We start from the raw sequence: 19,557 nt of genomic DNA on the forward strand, positions 1-19,557 counted from the left end.
GCAGACAGCGAGCTGGGGCAGTGGGGGGGCGGTGGGATGAGCGCACCATGGGGCTGCTGAAGGCCGTGTGTTTGGACAGGATGCTGGCTCTCTTGGCCTCCGCCCTGCTGCCTGTCCTGCGGTGGGATTTGGTGCTCTGGGAGCGCAGAACTGCCCGCACGCTCTGGTGGCTGCTCACGCTGTCTCGTCTGGGCAGGGTGCCGCCGTGAGACGTGCACTCGTCCTCCTCGGAGTCCAGCTCCTGGTACATAGCCAGTCTTCTAGCTGGACAACACACACGATAACAGGACATTCAGTAATTATTATAACTGGGGTGTCCAAAAATGAAATATTTATATGCTAAGAAGTTATACATAGAGTATATAGTCAAGACAAAACTGCATCTGATGTAGTGATCTGCTTTGCTCTTTTTCTCACGATTTTGCGTTTTTTTCTAATAATTCGGTTTTCTTCTTAAATAACGTATTATTTTTAATATTTAACATTTTCTTCACATAATATTATGACTTAATTTCCATAATATTTTGACTTCATTCATATAATACAGTTAACATTTAACAGATAACATTTCCCCCAACCTAATTTTTGATATTTTGAAATAATAAAACTTTCTTGAGTAATGCAACTCTGCGCTACTAACATGATATTATTTGTCCTCAAAATATTACAAGTTTTTTTCTTGCTGTTTATATTTTGACTTTATTCCTGTAAAACTACAGCTGTGTTTTGACATTTTGGGTTTTCAAGTATTTCAGCTTTCTTCTTTTACATTTTCTTTGACTTTATTCCCATATCATAACCTGATCACCAACCTAATTTTCAAGCTAATAGTCAAAATATTATGATTATATGACTATAATGTATTTTGTAATATTTCACTTTGTGCTGCTAAAATGTCTTTTTTTTCTCCTCATAATACTACAACGTTATTCTTGCAAAATTACTACTTTTGTCTCTGTGTTTTGATTTTATCTTGCCGATTTTTTTCATTTTTTTTTATTTTTATTGTTGAATCGTATTGATTTAATTATAAAGATTCCCTATTTTACCAAATGTGATAGAAATCAGCTGCCAGAAATATATTTTTTTAATTAATTTACATTTTTTTTAAATAAATTCAGAACATTTAAAAGCAGGCTTTGCTACACATCTTCAAATAGTGTTCTGCCAATGATGTGACAGTCCGCTACAGACCATTTTGTTTTTCTTCAGCCAATAGGCTACCCTAGCACGATGCTAAATGTAACATTAGCATCACATATATGATATTTTCCCACCATTGGCGTCGTGAGAGTACTCCACTCCCGCCACGTTGCAGCGTCGGAACACCATTTTGTTTTCTGTCAGCGTTCCCGTCTTGTCTGAAAAGATGTACTGCATCTGTCCCAGATCCTCTGTGATGTTGAGAGCACGGCACTGCAGGTGGGAGTCGGTCTCCTCTTCGTACAGATCCACGTCCTGGTGGATGAAGTACACCTGGCAGATTTTCACTATCTCGATGGACACGAAAAGCGAGATTGGTATCAGCACCTGATGGAGGAGAAAGGGTTGGGGAGGCGGAGCTTGGTTTGTGTGGCATCACTGGCAACAGAGACAGTACAACTGAAAAATGAAAGGATGCAACCTTGCAACTAATATTTTGTAAAGCAACACATGTAACCCTCCGCTACTTACTTACTTACATAGTAAGTAAGTTTATTCTCAGAAAATTACCTCAAATCTTTGTAAATGTTGATCTTAACTTTTTCCATATTTGGACATTACAACTCTTTCATTGTTTTGTTTACTTTTTGTAATACTCTCGTTAATATTTCAACTTCATGCTACAAAGATTATGCTTTCCCTTAAAGGGGTCCTATTATTCTTTTTCCACTATTCTGACTATTCTATAAATGTAGTTAAAATGTTGTATTCTTCTATTAAACGATAGGAGCGTGCCAGGAGGCGGGTCATAGGTGGAATAAATTCAAACAGACCGTTATGGAAATCTAAGGAATTATAGCTGAATAGGTGCAGATTCTGGAGGATCTAGAAAGCTTTCTGTGTTGGTTATCGTGCCTAGCTGTTTTATAGGAGTCCCCAACTCAATACAAAGGCCCAAAAATTAGCATAATAATAATATTATGAGTTTATTCTTGGAAAATTACAGTTGACAGTACAGTATGACTTTTTTTCTTAATATTTTGACGGTATTCTTGTAAAACCACAGCTATTTTTTCCCATTTCTCACTTTTTTTTTTTTTACATTTTCCAACTATTCAACTTTCCTTTTTCTTCTTGTAATTATGACCTATGACTGAAATGATTTAACTATTTAATATTGGTATTAAAATGATATTATTATTTATTATCCTTAAATAAGTTCATTTTCATGAGATTTTCTTTCTTTTCATATATGATTTTATTCTGAAAATTACAGCTTTTTTTATTTTTCCATTTCTTAAAAAATTCCAGGTATATTAAATTTCTTATATTATAAATATTGCCGTTGTGTTTTCGTCTTTCGTCATGTATTTATTCCGATAATATTATGACATTGTTCTTGGAATATCGTTTTTCACAACAAAATTTTCAAAAATTCCACGTTGTTATTTTACCTTGCAATATTACAATATTATTCCTGTCAAATTACAACTTTTTTTTATTAGATTTTTTTTCTTTTAATATATAAATAATATTATTGGAAAATTACTGCTGATTTATTAATTTTTGCTGTGTTTTTCATTTAGTATATTGGAATATTTTTTGCATGTGCTGCAAGCCAATAAAAGAAAAAAATGCCACAAAATGTAACGAATGTGGCATTAAACCTTAAACTAAAGAGCAAATCAGCTAAAAGACTTAAATGTATAAGCAAAAGGAATAAAATTATTTTGGTTCAAGTAATTTGGTTGTTACCCATAATTGTATGTATTTTTTAAACAATGGTTCCAACCCCCAGCAGCACATAATGGAAAGTGATTTGAACAAAATGACTCACAGCAGAGTGGGAGACTGAACATTTGGCATCTTCATAACAAAAGTCATGTGTTGTTTCAAAGTGCATTAAGAATTGTCGTGGGGGGTGAGAGGGGAGGCAAATAACCAACCAAAAAAAAACAAAACAGGGAAATCCCTAACCGCAAACCTGTCTCATATTATTTATTTAAGCGGCACCAAAATGAGCTGCCAAATGTGACCTAGCACAGAGTGACATTTATTGTTTGTTTTGCATGTCAATCAATAATAGTGACCCTTTGCATTTACACCACTTCCCAAAAGTATCTGTATCTACAGTAATCCCTCACCGCTTCCAATTTTTCAAATATATATGAATTGTTTAAAATCCTTCTATTTCGTGTTAGAACACGGTCGATTATTTGTCATATTTCAGCAAATCGTACATATTTTTGTCCTAAACGCAGCATTTTCAAGCATAAAAATTGCTAAATGAAGTAGCATTAAGAAGACGCATTCAAAGATGTGTAGTATTCTACACTGGTCACTAGGTGTCAGTAATCTTACACTGATGAGGTAATAGCCACTGCAGGAAGTATTGTCCAGTGAGTAAAAGTAAAAAAACAACAACAAGGAACTCTCCCAATGCTATCATGTATATTGTAGTCTTATACGTCGTATTATGTCTACTATACCGGGTAATAGGAGTGCCCCGCCCCGCTTTTACTCATGTTTTAACTGTGTATTAACAAATTAATGTTGTATTTTGGTGTGTCTTCTACTCTGTGTACTTGCTTTTATTCAACTCCATTCTTCTGTAAAGTGTCTTTGAGTATTTTGAGAAGCGCTATACAAATAAAATGTATTGTTATTATTATTAAAGGTGACTATAGGGGTGTTAGTTCATGTCTACAGGGTTCTAATGTACACAATCTGTATTTAGAAGGTCATAAACAGGTTTTCTATGCCCCAACTACAAAAATCTTCAATTTATTAATAAATCCACTTATCATGGTGGGTCTGGAACCAGTTAACCGTGATAAATGAGACATGATATGACATTCCCAGCATGCTTTGAGGCATTTGTTTTGTTCAAGTTACATGTTTAGAGCTAAGGAAATTGTTGTTAATTATTCCCCATAACAGTGGTAGTTGTCCTGTGTGTGTTTTACGTACCTGTTACATGTTGCGCTGCCATTTTTGTGTGTTGGTACTGTGTTTCTAGTTAGTGTTCTGTCTTCTAGCCTAGAATCGTGATCCATTCCAAAAATATTGTGATGTATGCTAAGGTCCATATCGCTCTACCCTACTGGTAACAAATTAGATCTATGAAGGAGTCATTCCGTTACTAGACACCAGCAAGGTTACTCCTCTACCCTGCAAATGTACCACGGCCATTTATGCAACTTTGATAGATTAGATTATGGAAAACACTGTATATATTCGATGCATCTTCATTGAGAATCGGAGGCTAGAAGCTGGAGGTTATTGATTTCCATCTCTTGTAATAAACATGATTTGCACTAAAAAGTGATTATATCTTTCGGTTTCTGTGACTTTTACGTCTTCCCCTCGAGCTTCTCTTCATACCTGGAAGACGATAATCATGGTGAGGAAGAGATATATGGCCGACAAGACTGGCGATAAGTCTGTCCCCTCTGGACTGAGGACATCAAAGACGGGCCTCTTATCTCCGTATTGAAACATCCACAGCCCATGACCTGGAGAAGCAGCACCGCAAGGTCGGCATATAAGTAAATGGAAGACGGGAGGAGGAATGCTGGACACAAAATGAGTCTTTAAAAACGCACCGACAGCAGCAAAGGAGCACATGACCAGCAAGATGATGACACACCAAAACACGTCCACGTTCATCTGCCTCTCCAGCTTACTGCGCTTATAGCGAGGGCCGTTGTTGTTCAGCATGGCTTTGGTCTCATGGCCTGGAGAAACACAAGTCAGATGTCTGACTCGGGACAACACCCTTCTACGTATGTGTGTGAGAACCCTTACCTGCATAGATGACGATGCCCACCGCCTCCTCCGTGTTGCGGACGGTGCAGCCTCTCAGCAGCAGGTTGTCTTTGTAAAGCGCGTCCCTTCGACCGCTCCGGTGGATTCTGTGCTTGGACAGGAAATACACTGTGTCAAAGACGCTAGTACTGCTGCAAGAAAATGTTGTATAGGGGCCACTTGCAGTCTGTGGCTGTTTTTTTTTTTAATTGGCCATCAAAAATGATACAATTTTATTTAACAAGGAAATAAAATAAAAAACAGGGCGGCACGGTGGTCAAGTGGTTAGCGCGCAGACCTCACAGCTAGGAGACCAGGGTTCAATTCCACCCTCGGCCATCTCTGTGTGGAGTTTGCATGATCTCCCCGTGCATGCGTGGGTTTTTTCCGGGTACTCCGGTTTCCTCCCACATTCCAAAAACATGCTAAACACGCTAATTGGCGACTCCAAATTGTCCATAGGTATGAATGTGAGTGTGAATGGTTGTTTGTCTATATGTGCCCTGTGATTGGCTGGCGACCAGTCCAGGGTGTACCCCGCCTTTCGCCCGAAGACAGCTGGGATAGGCTCCAGCACATCCCGCGACCCATTGTGAGGAAAAGCGGTAGAAAATGAATGATTGAATGAATAAAATAAAAACAACAACAGCAAAATTGGAAATACCTGACCAGTAACTTTTCCAATAATAAAGTCAAAAAAGGCGTATTTTTACAAGAATAATGTAATATTAGGAGGAAAATAACTTTGTTTTTTGAAATCTTAAACAAAAACAGCACTTTTTGAGTGAGTTTTGCCCATCATTCCCAATCCTTACGTGAAACATATATTTCTACGTTTTTACATGAAACACATATTTCTTCCCCTTTTCCGTGCATTATAACACAAGTTAATTTCAGCTAGCTTACAATGCCGTCATTGGGATACACCTATTTAGACTATGAAGTCCCAGCTGATAAAATAAAAACTAACAATGTCACATGGTTTGATATATCTTGCTCTATTTTTGATTATTTAAAACACTACCCAAACTTCTTTCCTCAGCTAATTAACAAGACGCCTCGCTAATTGCAAGTTTCTGCGTCATTCACAAACGGAAGAGTGGATACCGAGCTCTCAATTTCGCTACAAAAACTCAAGATGCTGGTTTGCCGTCTGCATTTTTTACCAGAGGACTGGAGCACATGTCTTGTGCTGGAAGACACAGCCATCCGCATGAGACATGGTAAGTGTTGTCGCCACTGTTGTTATTGACAGACCTAGCATAAGTATGTGGATCAATGTGCTGAGAAAAGACGTTTCGGTGGTGTTTTAAATCAACCATTTCATGCTATCATCATTGTACATGATGAGCATGGATATCAAACCATGCAATGTTGTTTATTTAGAGCTTCATAGTCGAAATATGTGTATCCCAATGACAGCATTGTAAGCTAGCTGAAATTAACTTGTTTTCTCGTGTTATAATGCACAGAAAAGCGTTGTGAGTGATGGGCAAAATTCCCCCAAAAAGTGCAGTTCCCCTATAATACTATGAGTAACTGCAGGTTACTGCAAAAGGTTGTAATGTTAATTAAAAAATGAAAATACTTTTATAATTATGGGAAAAAAATCTACAACAAGAAAGTAGTTGGGAAATTATAAGACTACTCGCATCATATGACAATAAAGATAATATATTAACAAAAAAAGGCATTTTAATGAGATAAAAGTTGCAAATTTACAAGAATATAAGGTATAAGGTTAATTGGGAAAATATGAAATATTAATTAAGCATTGTAATAAATCACTGGTTCAATTTAATGCTTGTCGCTTTTTTGAAAAGGATAACCTGGAGGGGGTCTGACTACTTGCTAAATTTTGCCAAGTTAGCGACACTCATCTCTCCTACAAAGGCTTCTTATTCTTCGGCAGAGAATAATAATTAAGAAGTTACGATGCCATCTACTTTATGGAGTTGGAATGACAAGCTACATTCACAGACAGTTTGGTTATAATGTGTTTGTGTGTATACAGGTAGTGTCAAATCTATTTATGTCTCCAAACCTATTTGTGAATGACACAGGTATCACAACTCGATAATGAGACTAGATCGGATCAGTCTCATCCCTGGGTGGACTGGTACGTGATGAGTCGGACCAACTTAAGCGGTGTGGTAATGTTAAGATTTATCAGCGAGCGTTGACAGCGTTAATGTCCTCCACCCTGCAGCAGAATGTCACATAGGACAGACGCCATTTATCGCGGGCAACACCTCCCTCTATCACCATCTAAAAAGCATCAGTGTCTTCCTTCGTTTCAGCACAAATCCCCCCTGATATCAATAGTGGTTGCAAAATCTCCCTGGCTGACCTTCACACTCCATGCTTTGAAGTGGATAAAAACTCTCACAGACCACCAGGATGGTGGACGCCCCTCTTGAGGAACAGACTTAATGGAAAAAAAGATGGAGGCAAGCTAATCTGTTACTCTTAATCCCATTACTAAATGAAAGCGTAGAAGAGTTTTAGGAACAGTTTATATGCTTAAAGGGGGCCCATTATGCTTTTTTCACTTTTCTGACCTATACATGTAGTTAGAATACTGTATTATCGTGTTAAACCATGCCAAGGTTTCAGAGTACGAGGTTTGAAAGAAGTTTGGGATCGCTATGAATGCTTGGTTTCAGAGGGCGTTGCAAAACTGTTCCTTTGTGATGTCACAGAGGAGCAGGCTCCCTTATGGGCGCGATACATTCTCTGCCCTCCCCCAAGCTCTACTTGTCTGTTCATGAAACAAGGTCAGGCAGAAGTTATTGTATTTGGTGATTCCCAGAAAAATATTTTTATCTGTCAACAGTATTTCCCACGGGACTATTTTTGTGAACATGAACGTGAAATATCCGCCAAACTGTTGCTGGAGCCAGAAGCAGCTTGCTCTTGCCGGGAAAGGTGCATTCATGTCGGACATGCGGACTCATGTCCACGGAGGTGGAGAGAACCACATTGGTCACTGTCTGGAACACGGCAGTCCCACAAAAAACATAAACCACATTTCCGCTATTGATGTTGTGCCAAGATTTTCTGCAGTTTGTAAATGTTCCGCCCTCACGTCTGGCTTCTGAGCTCCACTGCACCAATGATGCCTCTGAAAAGGTGCGTCCGACAATGAGCTCTCCAAAGACTTTATTCTTATATTATCAATTCCTATACCAACTAAAGTAGTCTGGAAGCAGTTTGTGAATGTGACCAATTAAAGCGGAGTAGGTGTGCCTGGAGGCGGGCTGTGGGTGGAATAAATTAAAACAGACCGTTTTGGCGGGAAGCACAAATGTAAGGAAATACAGCTGAAATAGGTGCCGATTCTGGAAGCTCTAGAACAGGGGTCTCAAACACGCGGCCACTAGTTTGAGGCACCCGCCTTGATATGAAAGTTTAATGTTAGTGCGGCCTGCGCAAGTTTGATATGGATGCTGTATGGTATCATGTACCCAGAAAAAATTATTACGTTTGATTAATGTTCATGTTAAAGGTTAAATAACTGTTAATAGTTATCCTCCCTATCCGTGTGGAAGTGGTAAGTTTTTGGCTATTTAAGTTTAAAGGAAATAACTTGAAGGCTACCGCTTAGGTTGCTAGCTCTCTAGTTTGCGAGTTAGCATGTGTCTCAAGACCCTGCAGTTGCGCAATATGTTGTAAATAAAAAAAAAGTATAAATGTGACTATAGTCGTGTTTTGTCATGTCTACAGGGCCCTAATAATGCTTTGTTAATTTTAATCTGAAAAGAATATTTTGTCTACCCACCAACTATATGTGGTTTCTTAAGTTTTTATTATTATTATATTTATTTATTTATTACTGATTGATTGATTTTCTTTATTCTTAATTTGTTTATTTATTTTTCATCTTGTTTTGTGTAGAAAAATAAAAATTAAGATATTTGAGAAAAGTGGAATGTTTTATCAGAGCTTTTATTGTAGAAAATTGGAACCAAAGCGAAGTTTTTTTTAATTAGTTTGTTTTTAATAAATGCGTTTTTTTTTTTTTTTGAAAACCTGATGCGGCCCAGTCGCACCCAGACCCGAGCTCCAGTGGCCCCCAAGTAAATTGAGTCTGAGACCCCTGCTCTAGAAGGTTTTCTGTGGGGGTTATTGTGTGTATCAGCTCTATAGATACGTACAAAGGGTTGTAAAATGAGCATAATAGATGCCACAGATCCCGAGTTTCATCATGGTTACTCAAAGTCATGTGACTGTCGGTATGTTTGAGGATGCACGCCGGTCACTCGCGCCGCTGAAGGCACGGGAGTGGTGCTGTAGTTTAACAACGTTGTCGCCCCCGAGCAGTCGTAGTTCACACAACCGACTTGTCGAGAAAATTGACAGGCACGGATTTGTTACATCTTTCAGGGAGAAGGCCAGATTGAACCGCGTGCCACTGGCCTGTGACATAAAACACACACAGTGCTCCATTCTAGCTTGGCAACTGAACACTGGCAGCATCTGCTGGTCTTCTAAGCAAAGACTATTTGTCATCATCATCATGTGCCGACATGTTTGTGCGTTCCCTGTCTTGTACGCCCATAACATTGTGGCAAGACCAAGCCTCTGGGGATTGGAAAAATCAGAATGTGATGACCTTTAAAAGGAAAACTGCCCATTTTGCCCATCATTCACAATCCTTATGTGAGACATGAACACCACAGCCACTGCCAAAAGGTAATGGTACATGGTTTTGTGGTTGAATATGTCCTAGTATTAATTTAAAAAATATGTATATTTACGTAAATGTTATATCGTTGTGGAGTAAATAAAGCATTTTCATGCATAAACATGTCTAAATCCTGGGTTCCCAAAGTGGCGTACACGTAGCCCCAAAGGTACGCCAATTGTCATAGCGGTACGTGAATAAAAATGAAAAACAATTGGCGCCTCTTGCTCATAATTACAATTGCACCTGAACACCTCACGGCACAAGGAGACAGAGCGTCAAGTTGTTCATTGCTCTGTGTGCATCGTACCAGTAAATAAGTACATTTGGATGATTACTTTGTGTTTCATCCTGAAGATTTCCTTTATATTGGTGTTCTAATTATTCCCCAAATGGTGCGAGGTTCACCCAAAACTTAGGCCTTATGATTGGTTGTATGTATTTTTGTATTTAGGATACTATTAAGAAGGGAGTAGTGGTTCCTTTAGAGTTGGGACACCATGGAAAGATTCCAGTCAGACACTTCATACTCAACAAGCAGGATCAAAATGTGACTGATATTCTTATATCGAGTTGAAATAGGTTCTCCCCTCATTACGTGTGGAAGTGGTACGTTTTGGGCTTCTTTGTCCATTTTTCACACACACTTTAAGTTTAGAATATGTGAATTGGAGAGGCTCACTAGTTATGCAAGAGGTGGCAATGTGTGTAATGTGATGTAAACAAAGAATACTAGGAGTGTAAAAGTATAGGGGTGAAATTTCATGACTGGAAGGCACTAATGATGTTAAGGCCGTATTTAGAAAGTTGTTTTCTATGCTCTACCTATCAAAATATTCTGTTTATTAAATATTGAATCTTATTTCGCTGCAATTCCCTTACAGCCGTCGGGTCCGGAACCAATTAACCTCACTAATCGAGGGATGAGTGCATATAATTAACTTAAGGTGCGCAACATATGATGTGTTGAACAAAAACAAAACTCACATGTATCCTCGAAATCGGTTGAGGTCGTTGTTGGGCTTCTCACACTCAATGACACTGCTGTATTTGGAAGGGTCGAAATCACAATCCTGCGAAAAGCATCCGAGCGACACCTTGTTGTTTGGACCGCACGATGCCAAATGCCAATGACAGGAAGTGACTGTATCGTCTCACCAAGTCGAAGAAGCTGCGGACCACCTGCCTCTGCTTGAGGTTGGTCTCACCATCCAGCGTGGCCGTCTCGATGTGACACAGGCGGTCGGGGTCGCTGGAGCTCAGCAGCAGGACGTCGGCCGGTAGGATCTCGTTGCACCTCAGCCGGATGAAGTCGCCCACCCGCACCTCCTTCCAGAACTTCTCCACGTAGCGGCACTCCACTCTGACAGAAGCATAGCGGACATAAGAGACGGTCAGCTCAGAGCAGTCCCGTGAGCCGAAGTGTTTTGACAATACTGTCAATAGTCGATGTTTTATCGTTCATAGATCATACTGTATAGCACACAGCCTTTAATTTTTAACAGACAATATACAGTCTATATCAGGGGTGCTCATTAAGTCGATCGCGATCTACCGGTCGATCGCGGAGGTGGTACTGGTCGATCGCTGGTCAATCGCGGCGTGACATTAAAAAAATATCATCCTCACATCAATGCCGTCACTTGATTGATATACAGGGCAGCCATTCAAATGACAACTGAATGTTGCCCTTCGGGCGACCAATCAAATCAAACAACGTCTCTAAGTGCAGCAGAACTTACGATGTCAGCCTATCAGCCATCCCCGTTACTTGATTGACATACAGGACAACCAGTCAGATGACACCTGAATTTTGACCTTTAGGTCACCGCTCATGCGTAAACAGCGATGCAAAGTGCTAAGCTAGTCGGCGAATTGCGTTCGATTTTAAGCCCTCGCTAAAGTTTATGGTCACTAAAATGAGTGAAGGAGCTGGACCAAGTAAAAAGGCAAAAACTGGACCAAGTAAAAAGGCAAAAACATATCACTTCCATACGGAATGGGAGGTGGACTTTTTTTTTCACAATGTCTTTTTCGAAGTGCGTTTGCCTCATATGCCATTCTACCATCGCAGTACCAAAGAAGGGAAATGTGGAGTAATGTGGAGGTAATTACAAAAAATGTTAATTGTTAATTATGTGTGTTTTGCAATATTGGCTCATTTGGTTATGTAAGGTACATCAACATACATTGTACGTACAAATAATCCTCAATACATTTGAAAATAAATAGATGTTTTGCATTTTTGTAGTGGGTAGATCATTTTGACTCGGTCATTTTAAAAGTAGCTCGCATGCTGAAAAAGTGTGAGCACCCCTGGTCTATATTATCTAATCATCTTATATTATTGGCCTATATTATAGACCAATAATAGTATAGTTAGAAGCGTAAAACAGTGTGCATGTATCAAATATATAGTTTAGCACGCCAGCCAACTTTGTTAACTCTATGGGGCCCATGAGTCAAAAAGTTTGCCCTGACCAATGGGGCTGCACCATATTTTTTCACCCCCAAAACCAATACCGATACCTTTCAGCTTCTCAAAACCAATACTGATAACTGTGGGGGGTTTTTTGATGACTTGGCATCACTTTTTCCCAAATTAAGTTACAACAGAAAGAAAGAAAAAAAGAAAAGAGTGAAAAAAAAGAGTGAAGTTAATATTAATAATGGGCTTTTGCACTTATATAATTTATATAGTTATAATATAATTAATTATAATAATATTATATATATATATATATATATATATATATATATATATATATATATATATATATATATATATGTATGTATGTATGTATGTATGTATGTATATATATATATATATATATATATATATATATATATATATATATATATATATATATATATATGTGTGTGTGTGTGTGTGTGTATATATATATATATATATATATATATGTGTGTGTGCGTGTGTTGCCTTACAAAATACCAAAATGACCCTTGCATCCATTCCTTTTTCACTGTTTCCTCGCTGGAAAAAGTTTGGACACCCCTGGTTTACACCAACAAGGAGGCAAATGTTATGTCATTAACACGTCAACAAAACAAGAGACGTGTCGATCAATAATAGACTACACATGCAAAGGCTCCAACAGAGTTCACGTCAAAATGAACCTCTGCTCCAAAAGGGGTGGGGCCATCCATCCAAACATTGATACCAACTATCATTGTGATCAGTTCCCCTCTATGTTTACTTTCACAAATATCAATGTGTGTGTTTGTTGTGTTGTTCAAAAACACTTCTCGCCTTAAAAAGAGGGATATCAGGCTCCGGGGTGAAATTTCAAATTAAAAAGGGCCCAATTATGCTCATTTTTCAGCCCTGGTATTGAGTTGTGGACTCCTATAGAGCAGCTACACATAATAACCAGCCCAGAAAGCTTTCAAGATCTTGGTGGTTGGTCACCCGAATTCAATTCCACCCTCGGCCATCTCTGTGTGGCGTTTGCATGATCTCCCCGTGCATGCGTGGGTTCTCTCCGGGTACTCCGGTTTCCTCCCACATTCCAAAAACATGCTAGGTTAATTGGCCACTCTAAATTGTCCATAGGTATGAATGTGAGTGTGAATGGTTGTTTGTCTATATGTGCCCTGTGATTGGCTGGCCACCAGTCCAGGGTGTACCCCGCCTCTCGCCTGAAGACAGCTGGGATAGGCTCCAGCACCCCCGTGACCATTGTGAGGATAAGCGGTACAAAATGAATGAATGAATAATATACAGTTAGAAATCCCTTTTTTTTTTTGCATGTTGGGTGATTTGTTGTGTTTTTTGTGCGGCAACTCATCCCACTGTGTTCGACAGTCTTCGAACGCACCATAAGTGTGCTTCTGTGTGCAAATATTCTACCACGCTGTACAGAGACTTATGCTGTATGTTTCCCGTTTTACTTTCACCTCCCTGATCTTCTCTCTGAAATTATATTGGAAATGTTTTCTTCACAATACATAATAAATAAATAGCACAAGAAGGCAAGAACCCACTCCAAGAGTTTTGTGACACGACCCCTCCACTGCAATCCACCACCACAAATAGATCACAGTCTATAGGAAACGGTGAAGCTCCACGTAGAACACATCGTATCATATGCTGACCCTGTATTTACTTGGTATCGGATTTATACCAAACTTTGCAAGGTGAGAGGTTGCCAGTCGCTCTGCCAGTGAGAGGTTGTCTGGTTCAGGGGGATTCAACAAGAGCAAAGTGTTTCTGTAAACTTCACTAGATGCTCTGAAGTTTACTCTGAGTCAGCCAACTTTGTAAATATTAGTACTTCAGAATCAAGTTGGACGGAACTTCCTGTGCGGGCCACGTACAACACCGGAAATCAAAAAAAAAACAACAAACAAACAGGAAAGACGCTCAGAAATGAGGACGCAAAACAAGAAGGAGAATGGTCGACATCACACGCTGCAGAATCAATTAAATCATAGCCGACCCTGACGGAGCGACTCGGGTCAGGACTGAAGGCTAAAATAGCGACGCCGCGGAAACAGTGGGCCTTTTGACGAGTGTGAATTATGCTCTGTGCGTGGAACCACAGCCAGGCTTTTCATTAGGAGAGAAAACAGAGGTGGAGGGGCAACAGGTTGACAGCGAGAGAATACAGGGACCTCTTACACCCTCATGCTGGACTCTTTATTAGGTACACCTGCCATGCACAATTGTAAAAGTGTGAAGTAAACACAAGCATGACTTTGTCATCATCCAAAGTAGGGACGGGCTTCATGGACAACTATCTTAAAGCCACTAAAGCAGTCTGGGGCACACTACTTCCTGTCAACCAGCGGAGGCGCTGTTGATTCAGTTACAACACTGCAATAATAAGCAGAACAAATACAGGGATAACAATACAAGTCCATACAGTGTTTCCTGTGCATTCAGTTTTTATGGTGATCTACCACAGATAGATTTGGCGCTACCGGTTCATGGTGAATGGAGTTTGTCGTTCCAACTCTGTGCAGTCGATGGCACTTTAACACTGCTTAACACACCGCATTCACACTTGTTCTGCCTGAGAATAAGACAACGTGGCACGAGGGATCAGAGCCCTGTATATTCAGTTTTTTTTTTAAACAACTGTAATGCATTTTTCTGGTCTTATTGGATACTTTTGGAGACAAACATGAAAGCATGTTTGCAGCCAGTGCCTCTCCCACATCTAAAAACGCTCAAAGACTTACTTGTGATGTACAGCAAGTGAAAAAAATGCAAGAAATGATATAAGAATTTATATTTTTTGGTCACTTTTGTCACCCACAGCGTCCATAAAAATTGGAACACATCAACTGCATGCATCTTAGTTAAGTCTTTAATGGCTTCTTTTCTCTTATTAGGTGGATGCTACGATTAATTAACTAATTAATACCCACTGAAATTAGTTATTAGTTCATGTCTTAAGGGATTTAATAATGTTTAAATAGGTATTTAGGAAGTCAGAAACAGGTTTTCTATTCTCCAACTATAAAAATATTCTATTCATGAGTAAGGAATACAAAGATACAAAGTTTAAAGTGTCCGCATCTGCAAAAACGGGGGCAACAGGCAAGACCTGAAGTGTTCAGCAAACTCTGACCCCACACACCCCCAGCATGGACTGGTTTTCTCGCCTAGCATCGGGGAGAAAGCTCTGCAGCATCCGCGGTAGAACAACCAGGGTTAGAGACAGCTACTTCCCCCTGGCCATCAGACTGCTCAATGCCAAATAAGCCCCTCTACCTGCCCACGAGCACAACCAAAACTTTAAATTATTCTTATTTATTCTAAATTATTCGTACAAATTACTGTTTACGCTGTACATTGTTGTTCATATTTGATGTCATCTATTTATTCTCCACATTATTATTTATTATTACACGGGAGCCAGGCAACATTTCATTGGCAATTTCACTGCTGTGTTATTGTGCAAAGTTTATGTCTATGCAGGTAGACCGTGGTCTGAACCTGACGAGTTAGCCCGCCAGTGTTGTGCCATGCGGATGCTCAGTAGCTAAGTGCATCCTTCAGGTACTTATTCTCTGTCTCGCTCTTATCAGCTCTGTGTTGTAGGGTTCTGATAATGCCTGGTTGTGTATCAAAAGGTAGGTATTGGTCAGTGTGTGGGGGTTTTCTGTAAACATAAACATGGAGACCCCTGTCGCCTGCAATGTGGATGTTGCAGCCAACTTATTGTCTTTGACATCCTCACGAGTGAATTTAGTGTTTTTGTCCAATGAGGTAATACGCTGGGTGAGGACTAGCACTTCTTGGCTTCTTATTTTGACGCATATATCATCCACATCCACTGCAGCAGTGTTCTCTTAAAGGAGTTCAGAGCCCTTCTTTCCATATCTTCTATGAACAGTAGTGGTTGACCAAGGTAGGGCATACTAGTGACCCCATAGCACAACTGTGCTTTTGTCTGTAAAAAGAATGTCAAAATATTTAGATATGTCGGCTTGTTGTCATATCTGGTCATGTGACAGCAACGGGGTGGCCGACGAAAACAATAATGTTTTGATTTTGCTACTCTGGATACAGAGTTTCAGGGTACCCAGAATGCCGATGAGAGGCTGAAAGGATAATACTTTGCAGTTATGGCCTGAAAACATTTCCATATAGATAACCCCACAGTCATTTAGCCTCAACAAATGAACAAGGCACTGCCACCTTGTTTTATTAGTCATGTTCTGCTATGTAGCATGTAGCGCCACCCCAGGATTCAAGTTCCATGTGCAGGTGCAATCAATAAAGTCTTTTCATTTCACGAGTGTTTGTCACAAAATACAAAACAACAGGAATCCAAAGACTGTCTATAGACCCCAGCTAAACACACACCAAAATGCAACAGATAGGAAATGTCCGAGTCAAATGCAGCAAATCCACATGACAGCAAACAATAATGTAATGACTAGCAGAAGTTGTCCCAACTAAACTAAATAGTAGCTAAAAACAGGAAAGAGAAAGCCACATTGAGAGAACCAAACAGGAAACAATGTAAACACAAAGGAAAACCTCAACTTAAGTCCAATCTGTCATGTGGAACCATTACATCTGAATGGGATGCTAACAAAGGTGATACCACCCAAACGACCATCGTAGGTGGGCAGAGGCCCCACTCCATTGTATCCTAACGATCGTAATTTGACCCCACTAAGGAGCCGACCATACCTCCTCTACATCTGTCCTATGTAGTATGACTGGTGTTTGTCCCAGTTAGTCTTGGAGCAAGACTAGACTAGAACTGTCCTATCTCGTCTGACTGGTGCGTGTCCCACCTTATCTTTGAGCATGAGCTAGACTTGAGCAGTCCTATCTAGTCTGACTTGTGTGTGTCCCACATAGTCTTTGCGTATGAACTAGAGTAGCTGTCCTATCTAGTCTGACTGGTGTGTGTCCCACCTAATCTTTGAGCATTAATTAGACTACCTGTCCTATCTAGTCTTTGAGCATGAACTAGACTAGCTGTCCTATCTAGTCTGACCCGTGTGTGTACCACCTCATCTTTGAGCATTAATTAGACTAACTGACCTATCTAGTCTTTGAGCATGAACTAGACTAGCTGTCCTATCTAGTCTGACCCGTGTGTGTACCACCTAGTTTAGCATGGACAAAACTAGCTGTCCTATCTAGTCTTTGAGCATGAACTAGACCAACTGTCCTATCTAGTCTGACCGGTGTGTGTCCCACCTAGTCTTTGAGCATGGACAAAACTAGCTGTCCTACCTAGTCTTTGAGCATAAACTAGACTGACTGTACTATCTAGTCTGACTGGTGTGTGTCCCACCTCGTCTTTGAGTATGAACTAGACTAACGGTCCTATCTAGTATGACTGGTGTGTGTTCACCCTAGTCTTTAACCGTGAACAAGTCTACAACTGTCCTATCCGGTCTGACTGGTGTGTGCCCCACCTTGTCTGTGAGCATGAACTAAACTAGCCGTCCTATGTAGTATTTGAGCATGAACTAGACTGGCTGTCCTATCTAGTCTGACTGGTGTGTGTCCCACCTCGTCTTTGAGCATGGACGAGACTAGCTGTCTTAACTAGTCTGACTGGTATGTGTCCCACCTAGTCTTTGAGCATGAACTAGACTAGCTGTCCTATCCTGTCTAGTCTTTGAATATGAACTAGACTAACTGTCCTATCTAGTATGACTGGTGTGTGTCCCACCTAGTCTTTGACCGTGAACAAGTCTACAACTGTCCTATTCAGTCGGACTGGTGTGTGCCCCACCTTGTCTGTGAGCATGAACTAGACTAGCTGTCCAATGTAGTCTTTGAGCATGAACCAGACTAGCCGTCCTATCTAGTCTGACCGGTGTGAATCCCACCGAGTCTTTGAGCATGAACTAGTCCAGCTGTTCTATCCTATATAGTCTTTCAGTATGAACTAGACAAACTGTCCTACCTAGTCTGACTGGTGTGTGCCCCAACTAGTCTTTAAGCATGAACTAGACTAACTGTCCTATCTAGTTGTTGAGTATGAACTAGACTGGCTGTCCAATCTAGTCTAACTGGTGTGTGCCCCAACTAGTCTTTAAGCATGAACTAGACAAACTGTCCTATCTAGTCTGACCGGTGTGAATCCCACCGAGTCTTTGAGCATGAACTAGTCCAGCTGTTCTATCCTATATAGTCTTTCAGTATGAACAAGACAAACTGTCCTACCTAGTCTTTGAGCATGAACTAGACTAACTGTCCTATCTAGTCGTTGAGTATGAACTAGACTGGCTGTCCTATCTAGTCTGACTGGTGTGTGTCCCAACTAGTCTTTGAGCATGAACTAGACAAACTGTCCTATCTAGTCTTTGAGCACGAAACGAAGCCTGCTGAGATGAGAGGCCAAGTGTCCGGAATTGAATGTGCCATGAGAGCCCAATGCCAATATGTGCTTACCTGCTGTACACCAGACAGTCCATGTGATTGATCTCCTTGTCAGACCTGTGTCTCCTGTAGTCCTCCCACAGGTCCTTGATGGCAGTGACGGACAGGATGAAGACGACCGGGGCCAGGGCCAGTTCGGGCTGGAAGGCGTTGACAACCGGGACAAAGTTGAGCAGAGCAATGAAGACAAAGTAGACATTGGCAAAGCGGTGGAACTGCTCGAAGAGGTTCTTGGGCAGGAAGGAGAGCAGGGTGTACTTGGTGGTCTTGATCTTGTTATCGGCGTAGTGTCGGTTCGGGTTCTCCTCCCCCTTGACGTGCTCGTAGAGAATGTTGGCGTGCACGGTTCTGGTTTTGTACTCTTTACTTTTCTTCTTCCTCGGCCTCTTGACTTTGGAAGCCACTCCGCTCGCCATGGCCAACAACTTTTGACTTCTTCGCCAACTTTTCCTCGCACGCTAACAACTGCTCAAGCTAGCGGCTAAGTTATCATCTTTACAACCTCTCCTCGGCTTCGTTTGAACACGAAAACATCTCCTTTTCATCCATGTCGACGCCTCTTCTTCGCGGCCGGAGAAAAAGTTGAGCGTGTTAGGGCTTCTCCCTTTTTTCCTTCTACTTCTGGAAGGATGCTGAGACAGTGGGGAGGCACGCTTTGGGCTCGGGCCGCCCAGTTAGTCGATCTAAAAACAACATGGATACAACTGCCTTTAAGGATTCTGCGCTAGCTTAAAGTGTGTGGATCAGCGAAAGCGCGCAGCCTGTGCACACTCGGGAGCCACTTGAACGGGTTAGAGGTCTCACTCGGATGGAAATGTGAGAGCCAAGGCCCTCCTCCTTGAGCCCATCCTGACTACTCCCGAGCTTCCAAAGTGCCACGCGGTGTTCCTGGACTCCACTGTCCGCTAAGGTGGCGGATCGATCCAAACATCGATATGATATCGATATCAGGGTCGTATCATATCACAACGTTTCCACATATATCTGTGTCGTTCAAATATATTGCTGACATTTGTATATTCTTTACATAATATAT

At 40.7% G+C, this 19,557-nt stretch overlaps 1 protein-coding gene across 3 annotated transcripts in view; it reads right to left on the reverse strand.

The window, feature by feature from the left end:
* Positions 1-19,416, reverse strand: part of atp10a (ATPase phospholipid transporting 10A) — a 46,622-nt gene extending 27,206 nt beyond the window's left edge. For all 3 annotated transcript variants that reach the window (XR_009129948.1, XR_009129947.1, XM_058074133.1), the window contains exons 1-8: positions 18,534-19,416; positions 10,796-11,000; positions 10,625-10,710; positions 4,951-5,057; positions 4,749-4,880; positions 4,528-4,658; positions 1,278-1,530; positions 47-264 (exon numbers count right to left, since the gene is read on the reverse strand). Coding sequence is in view for 1 of the 3 variants with exons in the window: in XM_058074133.1 (XP_057930116.1) it covers positions 47-264; positions 1,278-1,530; positions 4,528-4,658; positions 4,749-4,880; positions 4,951-5,057; positions 10,625-10,710; positions 10,796-11,000; positions 18,534-18,937 (1,536 nt within the window). In the remaining 2 variants the exon portion in view is untranslated. The remainder of the gene's footprint in view (positions 1-46; positions 265-1,277; positions 1,531-4,527; positions 4,659-4,748; positions 4,881-4,950; positions 5,058-10,624; positions 10,711-10,795; positions 11,001-18,533) is intronic.
* Positions 19,417-19,557: the final 141 nt, after the last annotated feature.

The sequence above is a fragment of the Doryrhamphus excisus genome, chromosome 5 (assembly GCF_030265055.1).
Source record: "Doryrhamphus excisus isolate RoL2022-K1 chromosome 5, RoL_Dexc_1.0, whole genome shotgun sequence".
In the NCBI taxonomy this organism is placed as follows: domain Eukaryota; kingdom Metazoa; phylum Chordata; class Actinopteri; order Syngnathiformes; family Syngnathidae; genus Doryrhamphus; species Doryrhamphus excisus.